At 39.4% G+C, this 9,359-nt stretch overlaps 1 protein-coding gene across 1 annotated transcript; it reads left to right on the forward strand.

The window, feature by feature from the left end:
• The first annotated feature begins 4,272 nt into the window (after positions 1 to 4,272).
• LOC135615104 (protein YIP4b-like) lies at positions 4,273 to 8,719 on the forward strand. Its single transcript, XM_065113165.1, has 3 exons — positions 4,273 to 4,931; positions 8,176 to 8,250; positions 8,341 to 8,719. Exons 1-3 carry the CDS (start codon positions 4,434 to 4,436, stop codon positions 8,599 to 8,601), a joined length of 834 nt encoding a protein of 277 aa, XP_064969237.1. The 5' UTR covers positions 4,273 to 4,433; the 3' UTR covers positions 8,602 to 8,719.
• Positions 8,720 to 9,359: the final 640 nt, after the last annotated feature.

Genomic DNA, 9,359 nt, shown 5'->3' on the forward strand with positions numbered 1-9,359 from the left:
TTAATGGGATCACCTCCCATTTCTAACTTAATCAATGTGCTAACTATGATTTTTCCTAAGACATTTACTGCAACTTGCTCCGGTGCGTCAATCGCTTCTTCCGGCGAGCTTCCGGCGAACTTCCGTCGATCATCCGATGAACCCTCGGTGATGCTCCTGCGGACTTCCGGCAAACTCCTGGACTTGCGATGATTCACTTGGTGAGTTCTGACGAGCTTCTTTGGCAAGCTTATGGACTTCTTGGATTTGTTCCCGCAGAACCTCCGACGACTGTCCGAACTTCCGTCGAACTCTCGAACTCCCAACGTGATCATTGTCTTGACTCCGGCGCAACTCCTGCTGCATGTCTCACTTTCATCGTAGTTAATCCTGCACACTTATCTCAATATATAGATTAGATAACAAATGACAATTGACTTCATCATCAAAATCCGAGATTCAACAGATGGTAGATGGCAAAAAAAAATATTGAGGATAAAAGATCTCGATTTTTATAGAGTAAATCTCAAGTTTTAAATCTCAAAAAATCAAGATAAAGCCCATTCAAATTCAAATCATCAAATCAAAATCATTTTCAAGAGATTCATAAAAAGATGATAAAATAGATTCATCAAAGTCAATAAGATAGAGAAAAAGAATTTTCAAGAAAAATACTTTTCTCTATTTAGTTGTTTCATACAAGCATACCTTTGTCAAAAAGAATATATATCATCAATCGTTTAGAATCGAAAAATAAATTTTGTCATAAAAACCATTAAGATCAATAAACCATAAAAATCATCATGTATAACTTTAAAATCTCATGCATAAAATAAAATCATCAATCATGGTATTAAAACATCATTATGCATTATTAAATCATCAAGCATGATTTCATATTTTCAATCAAAAATCTTTTTGTTTGTTTATCATAAGCTATGTATTTTTCGTGATTAATTTTAAAATCATTGGAAAGGTAAGCATGATAAGCATAATCCTAATTCATTAGCATTTTCATTATATTATTTAAATATGCAATTTTTAAGAAAATAAATTCTATACTAAAAAAGAAAATACATTATAGAAAGCATCATGTAATTTCGAAATAAATTAAGGGGGTTTTGATTACCTCATTGTTGAATATCATTAAGGCATAGTTTACCACCTTGCCTTTCTTGATTTTCTCCTTGCCTTTGGAGAAGCTCGATTCATCCCACTTTGTATTCTTCTTCTTACGTTCAAAGCAAGTAGTTCCATTCTTTTTGTTCTTAAATTTTTATTTTTTTAATTTTTTTAATTTCTTAGTGAGTAGTTCTTGTTCATCATCACTTGAGCTTATGCTCGAGTGGTCTTCAAATGTTCTATGTCCCAAATCCTTCCTATTCTTTGGAAGGTGGTTTTGTTCATCATATGCATCATGTGTATTGCGCATAATTTCATATGTCATCAATAAACCGATAAGTTTTTCGAGTGAAAAAATATTTAAATCTTTTGTTTCTTGTATTGCCGTTACTTTTGATTCCCAAGTTTTAGAAAGTGATCGTAAAACTTTACTAACAAGTTCAAAATTTGAGAAATATTTGCCAAGAGCTTTTAAGCCATTCACGACATCTGTAAAATGGTTGTACATGTCAACAATGGTTTCGCTCGGCTTCATTCGAAAAAGCTCAAAATCATGCATCAAAAAATTTACTTTAGAATCTTTTACACTACTTGTGCCTTCGTATGTGATTTCAAGAGTGCGCCAAATATCGAAACTCGTTTCGCATATAGAAACCCGATTAAACTTGTTTTTGTCTAAGGCACAAAATAGTGCATTCATAGCTCTAGCATTTAAAGAAAACATCTTCTTTTCCAAATCATTCCAATGGTTCATTGGAAGAGAAGACATTCGAAAACTATTCTCGATAATATTTCATAAATTTAAATCCAATGAAAGCAAGAAAACTCTCATTCGAGTTTTTCAATAAGTGTAGTCCGTCCCATTGAAGAAGGGAGGATGAATGAGAGAGTGACCCTCTTGGTTGCCGAAAAGAGCCATTTCTCTTAGGTGTTAATCCAAGTGAGAAATAACCTTGCTCTGATACCAATTGTTAGGATCAAGAGCACTAAAAGGGGGGAGGGGGTGAATTAGTGCAGCGAAAAGCTTTCGACGATTAAAACTACATTCGTACGATGAAATCGTTTCCGACGTAAAATCGTTTTTGGAAACTTAACTTGAAAGCGAGTTCGTAAAGGAGTGCAGCAAAAGTAATAAGGAAGTAAAGCACATATGGAGGTTTGTAGTAAGGTAAGCAGCAAGAAGAAACACAAACCAGAGAGCACCACAATTTTAGAGTGGTTCGGTCAATCTTAACCTACATCCACTTTTGGCTTCCTCCTCCGATGATGTCACCGACGTCCACTAGAGGCCTTCCTTCAATATGTGAAGGCCAACCACCCTTTTACAGTTTCATTCATTTTGACGGGCTTAGGAGACAACCCTTACAGAATTTTCACTCATCTCTTGAATGATCGAAACTTGGAAGAAAAGAGGGAGGAGAACTTTTAGTTTATACAACACTTTTGAGCTCTAAAAATCACAGAGTAAGATTGGATTTTTGGTGCCCTTTCATGCAGGAAAGGGTGGGGTTTATATAGGCCCCAAACTGGTTTGAATTTGAAGCTAAAAAACGTCATCTCCCGGATTTTCGGGGTCCCTGCGGTACTACCGCCATAACTGGGCGGTACTATATCTCAGAGACTGAGCCCAACTGGTACCACCGCTTGACAGGGGCGGTACCACCGCCTAGTCTCGCTCGAAGACTGAGCCCAGGCGGTACCACTACCTGACAGGGGCGGTACCACCGCCTGACCTGGGCGGTTGCACCGCCCAGCTTTCCTGAGCTCTTGGGCGGTGCCACTGTCGACCCAAGCGGTGCCACCGCTGGCTAAGAAATCTGGGTCCGAATGGGCTGATCCATTCGGCCCAATTTGGGTCTGTCAAGGGCCCAATTGCCCCCATATTAAGTTAATAGGATCACCTCCCATTCCTAGCTTAATCTACATGCTAAGTACGATATTTCTTAAGACATTTATTGTAACTTGCTCCGGTGCGTCAATCGCTTTTTTCGACGAGCTTCCGACGAACATCCGACGAACCCTCGGCGATGCTCCGGTAGACTTCTGGCAAACTCCTAGACTTGCGACTATCCACTTGGCGAGTTCCGACGAGCTTCTTTAGCAAGCTCCTAGACTTCTCGGATTTGTTCCCGTAGAACCTCCGACGACCATCCGGACTTCCGTTGAACTCTTGAACCCCCAACGTGATCATGGTCTTGACTCCGATGCAACTCCTGCTGCGTGTCTTACTGCCATCGTAGTTAATCCTGCATATGTAAAATAAACTTCGATCTAGACAATTAATACTAAGCATTAATCAAGTTGTTTGGTATGTCATTAGTCCCTCGATGCTTCATCCGATTCTTCGGTGCATCATCCTCTCCTACGGCTTATTGCCCAATCGGTCAGTTGACTCCGCAACTCCGATATACTTGGCGTAAAACCCGCTCTTCTTGTCCCGATGCCCGAATCCACGGCTTGAAGCCTTTTGTCGATACGTCGACCGATCCACCGGCCTAACGTTCAATCTTCTGACATGTTCCTCTAGCCCAGCATGATTTTTCCTGCTTTAATTGTCTCATCCTGATCGAAGCAACCTGCGTCACTCAAAACATAGATTAAAACATAAACACAATTATCAATTGGTTTCATCATCAAAATACGAGATTCAACAATAATAAGTAGTGAAATCCCAATAGTTAAAGATCGATTACACGTATATTATTTTAATAAAATATGTAATATTATCCATTAATTTTAAATTAGATGATAGCGAGAATATGATTTCTCAACTATTCTAAACCTATTATTTATTATAACATAGTTTGAAACAAAAGAAAATATTTTCCATACTCGAGCCGAGTGGTCTGATTTGGTTTAGGGACCGGTAAGAAATGATGAAATTGATCCGTAGATCCGATTTGTTCGATCATTGATTTAGGTTGGACAGTATATTCTATATATACTTTCAAAATTGACATCTTAGTACATTCAGTTTCATGGATGTTTATGTGGTCGTGTCGGATCAGCCTCAGGTAAGTAGAATTATAATGACCCGTAGAATTGTAAAAAATTCACCCTGCAATAATACCCCGTTGAATTAAAATAATTTCAGGGCATAAACGAGGAAAAAATGCAAAATGAGGCCAAGGTAAAAAACAAATGTTAATTCCCCCCTCCCCCTTCCCTCGGTTCGATCGAGATCCCAAATCGTCGCTCCGTGTCCCTTCCCATTCTCTCTCTCTCTCTCTCTCTCTCTCTCTCTCTCGCTCGCTCGCTCGCTCGCGCGCTCTCGCTCCTCCTCCTCCTTCGATCCGGCGGTTCCGCCGCACATTGCCGCGGCCCGTGGCAAGATGTCGCACGGCGACACCATCCCCCTCCACTCCTCCGCCCAGTCCGACATCGACGAGATTGAGAACCTCATCAACGCCGGCTCTCACCCCGTCACCGTCCTCCCCGCCCGGCCCCCCAGCCCTCCCCGCGCCTCCATCCCTGTCTCCTTCGTTCCCTCCGCCGCTCCCCCGCCCGTGCCCTCCTACCAGAAGGTGCCGTCCTCCACCGCCCCAACCCCTCCTCCGCTCCCGATCACTCCCACCGCCGCTGGCTCCCGCCTGGGCGTTGGCATCGCCGCCGATGGCTTCGGGTCGCCGCCCGACACCCTCACGGAGCCCGTGTTGGACACGGTGAAGCGGGATCTGTCGCGGATCGTGAGCAATCTGAAGCTGGTGGTGTTCCCTAACCCGTTCAGAGAGGATCCCGGGAAGGCGCTGAGGGATTGGGATCTATGGGGACCGTTCTTCTTCATCATCTTCCTGGGGCTCGTCCTGTCATGGTCGGCATCCGTGAAGAAGGTAACTAAATGCTGGATCTTGGTGAACTATTTTCTTGCCTTGTTTCAACTTTCATTGATCACGCGCTTGCTTAAATCTTGGATTATCGTGGTGATGAGGACGCCTTTCAGATATTTTCTTTGTTATGATGGATCAGCATTTGATGAGTAACTGTGGTGAAATGGAAACACTAAAGATAATGAGGTCGGGTCAAAATCTTTGTTGCTAGATTGATGCAGTTTTCTATGAGGTTCTCGACAAGACATGAATACCCAATAAGTCAAATGACCGTAGACTGTAGGTCCATTGTTCTCTTCCTTTTTGTTGTCCATCATGAGATTTCTGATTCATTAGGTCATGGCCTTTACGCACATTGGGATTTGTTATTGTGTGGAACCCCTTATTCCAAATTAATTCATGAGATAAAAATTTTCTTGAAGGATTTTAACAAAGGTGACTACTTTGTCATTGAATTAGTGAGATGATCATGATGTTTATGGTCTTCATTAAACAGATAAGCAATGGACAATAACCTAAATTTTCCTAACTGAATAGGCAGTACCAAGGCTTTTACTCCTTATGTGAAGATTATATTGTAAAAAATAGCTTTCACTATTCCTAATGGCGAAGATATTTACCATTTGTTTCCAGTTTTCAGATGAAGGATTGGCTATGATATTGACTGTTGGCCATTCGGTAGATATTTTCCAGAGTTGCTTAAGTACCACAAATGGGAAGAAGTGTTGTAGATATTATATGTAAAGACTCATGTTTATCAAATATGTGCTATGTTGCTACACAATCTGCACCCTACCATGCATCACGAAATTCCTTTTGCACTATGATTTTGAGCATTGCCAACACAAACAGTCAGTGAGGGCCAAACTTTCCAAATGTCAGTGGCTTTCAAGTTCCATCAATTTAATAATCTATTCTGTCCAAAATAAAGTAAGTTTAGAGCCACTTTGTAAAAATTTACGAAAGCTGTAAATACTGGGGAATTCACCATTTAACACCATATATTTCTTTAAGAATTTTTTATCTATGAAAGAGCAGCTCTTTTGAAACACCAATATCCTACAATTAAACGAGTTACAACATTTTTGTCATATTTGGAAATTATGATTGACATTCTCACTTTTCCACATATCTCTTTCCTGGTTGAGACTTGGTAAAACATAAGATTGCTCCTCTGTGATGTTTGAGCCATGAAAACAACCTCAATGCTTGTAAGATCGCATACAATGATTCCCTTCCCCCGACACCAAACTTCTAATTATTTAATTAGGTTCTTTGACATGACAGTTAAAGAATAATAACAAAACATATATTTACTGCAGGTTTCCTTGAATGGAAGTCAAAAATAACAATTAAATATTTTTAATTGGATGCCTAATTTAGCTCAAAGTATCTTCAGTGTAGGCCAATTAATTTTATATCTGCAATTTTACTGAAACAAGACAGCTTGATCAAATCTAGTCCCAAGTAAGACTCTAGGACTTAATTTGATAACTTGGTATGCAAGCAAATTCTGATCACCCAGATACTATCAAGACTGCACTGAGTTCTCTTTTCTTGGTACTCATGAGGTCATCATTGATTTTTCTTGCACCGACAGAATAGACAGCATAATCAACATATTCTCTCTTTTGTGTGTAAATTGTGTTTTCCTTTCTCGTGTTACCCAAACAAGTTGAAGTATTCTTTTTTTTGGATTGAATTGCTAAGATAGCTAACAATTTTATTTTTATTTTGAATTTGAGAGAAACATTGGTCATCGTCGCTATATAGGCTTCTAATTTGTCCTCAACTTTTGGTATTAAATATATGAATTGATGTCTGAGACTTTAATGCCTTTGAGATGAATAAAGATCATCTTTAAGATTTTTAGGTCTTTGTTATAAATGACACCGCTTGCATGCCCCAAGAGAGTTTCAGACTACTGTCCAATCTCCTCTCTGTACCAGACTCTCCCTAATAGAGCATCCTGGTCTTCCAAGGACTTCCAACTTGTCATTGCTGGAGAAAAATAATTCAATGAATGGGCAAACTTGTTGATGAGGCTTAGACTTTGACATGATCCTGATTGACTATGGAGTTGTGGATGGTGATATGGCGAGGAACCTGGTTCAGATGCCACAATAGTAGTGCAAGGCTAGTGCTGCAGCCAGGTGCAAATTATGTGCGACAAGGGTCAGGAGCAGTGTCTTAACTGTCTACAGATAGGACTAAGATGGAGCTTTAAGTATGATATATGACAATCTCCAAGAAATCACTTTATAACCAATCCTTGACAGGTCCACAGCATGTATTTAACCTTTACTCCGGTGAACAGAATACTTTTTGCATTATACTGGGTTCTTTTATATACTGTTTGTGCAATACTTACATTCCTCTGCAGCCATGTATTCACATCTTCGATGTGCCTTGCAAAGTGTGAGAATTGGGTTAACAATTAACATACTTGTTATGATTATGAAGTTCTGGTGACTGAAAAATGGGCTCTTGTATTCTTAATCTGCATTAAGTAGATCTTAGAAGACAAGAAGCAAAATGAGTGCTGTGGATGCCACTCTTCTTTCATTGATCAAATAATATGATATTAGATGTTCTGATTAGAGCATTCAGACTAAAAACAAAAATGATGAATTGGTGAATAATAAGTTTCAGAAGAAAATATGAAATGAACTCAAGGCAAAAGCCAACTGCACGAGACGTGGATCAAATGTTTGATTTGGTTTCACATCAAGGTAGATTGGAGTATCCAACCCACTTGCCAATATTTTCGGTGTTCTTTCATGAGAAAATTCTAATAATATTCTTGTTGAGCTGAAGCCTGGAAAAGGGCTCTTATTTCCTAATGTAGTGTTTTTTTTTAAGTTTATAATTCAGGAAGTGCACTCTGTTTTTGAGGTCTGAGTGGAATAAGTGAAAGCTTCAATCAGGGATTTTAAGGTGCAAGAAATTCCAAGAATTGATTCATTCACATTTTTGTATACTGTACTATTTGTGAAATTATATGCTTCCTGTTCCTCTTCACATTCTTAGAAATCTTTACATATAAGATTAGTCATTGAGGTTTGAAAATATTGTGTTTTCTGAAAATAATACAAGCCCAAAAAGGTTACTATATCAAATTCAACAGAGTTATGACTGCTTCCCTTGTATATGTGTTTCCTTTAGTGCCACAACTTTAAATGCACTAGCTCGAAGCTCCATGTGCCAATGACTTGTATCTGATGCATCTTCTTTTTGTTTGTTGTAGTCTGAAGTCTTTGCTGTTGCATTTGCTGTCCTTGCTGCTGGTGCTGTAATTCTGACTTTGAATGTTTTGCTCCTGGTAAGCAGCTCTTGTGTGGAATGTGTTTTCTCCATTTGTAGCATGAGTACCAAGATTTTTGTTTTGGAACGTGTTCTCTTACTATAACAGGGTGGTCACATCATCTTCTTCCAAAGTCTCAGTCTTCTTGGCTACTGCCTCTTTCCTTTGGATATTGGAGCCTTGATCTGCATGCTGAAAGATAATGTTGTAATCAAGATAGTTGTGGTCTCAATAACATTGGCATGGAGCTCCTGGGCAGCATATCCATTTATGAGCGCAGCCGTTAACCCACGAAGGAAAGCTTTGGCCCTGTACCCTGTTTTCCTCATGTATATATCTGTCGGCTTTTTGATCATCGCAATAGATTAATGAGTCAACCGGAAAACGTCTTTGTTGACTATATAGTTTGTGTGTTTTCAAGTGCCCTTTTATCAGACCAGCAAGAGATATTGTTCATTTCTTGAAGACTAATATCTTCTTTTTCTAATGTCATCTTGGGATGCCCTATGCATGTATTGATGCAATGTGTTCTGTTACATCTTGTTCCCAAAACATAAATGCTCTAAGTTTTGCTCATCGTACTGTAGAATATCTATAAACAGTGCTCTCTCTCTCTCTCTCTCTCTCTCTCTCTCTCTCTCGCTCTCTCTGTGACCAAGATCTAAAGCAGTGTGGTTTTAGTTTTTGTTTGTTGTCTAAATTCATAACCAAGTACATCATTTGTGTTTTTGTTCTTTGTTTCGATGAGATTACATTTATTATCCCCTGAGCTGGTGCTTGTTTGGTTCCAATCTGGACCTCCTTTTCTTAAGAACTTTACAGGTAATACAAATGTGTGTGCAGGGAATCTGGTGATAAAAGACATCCAGTGCGCAGTAAAATGTTCAGTGGCAATTTATGTGCTGCTGATATCTACAATATAGATTGCATTATAATATACTACTATTACTCAAGTATTATATTCTTTCTTAAGGGGGAGAGGGAAGGTTGGCAACGACTTAGCTTAGACTTTGTGCTAATGGGAAGTACGAGTTGGTAGACGATGCCATCAGACGGAGCTAAGCCAAATCCAACGGTCACCATAAGTCTCGTCGCTGTTTCATGCGCTAAGATCGGTGCGGCATGAT

This window comes from Musa acuminata, chromosome BXJ2-6, assembly GCF_036884655.1.
Source record: "Musa acuminata AAA Group cultivar baxijiao chromosome BXJ2-6, Cavendish_Baxijiao_AAA, whole genome shotgun sequence".
Lineage (NCBI taxonomy): Eukaryota > Viridiplantae > Streptophyta > Magnoliopsida > Zingiberales > Musaceae > Musa > Musa acuminata.

Excerpts from the sequence above, each read along its gene's own strand:
- LOC135615104 (XM_065113165.1), top strand. The coding sequence starts at position 4,434 with ATGTCGCACGGCGACACCATCCCCCTCCACTCCTCCGCCCAGTCCGAC. Across the intron at positions 4,932-8,175 it reads GGTCGGCATCCGTGAAGAAG|TCTGAAGTCTTTGCTGTTGC; the intron begins GTAACTAAATGC and ends TGTTTGTTGTAG. Across the intron at positions 8,251-8,340 it reads CTTTGAATGTTTTGCTCCTG|GGTGGTCACATCATCTTCTT; the intron begins GTAAGCAGCTCT and ends TTACTATAACAG.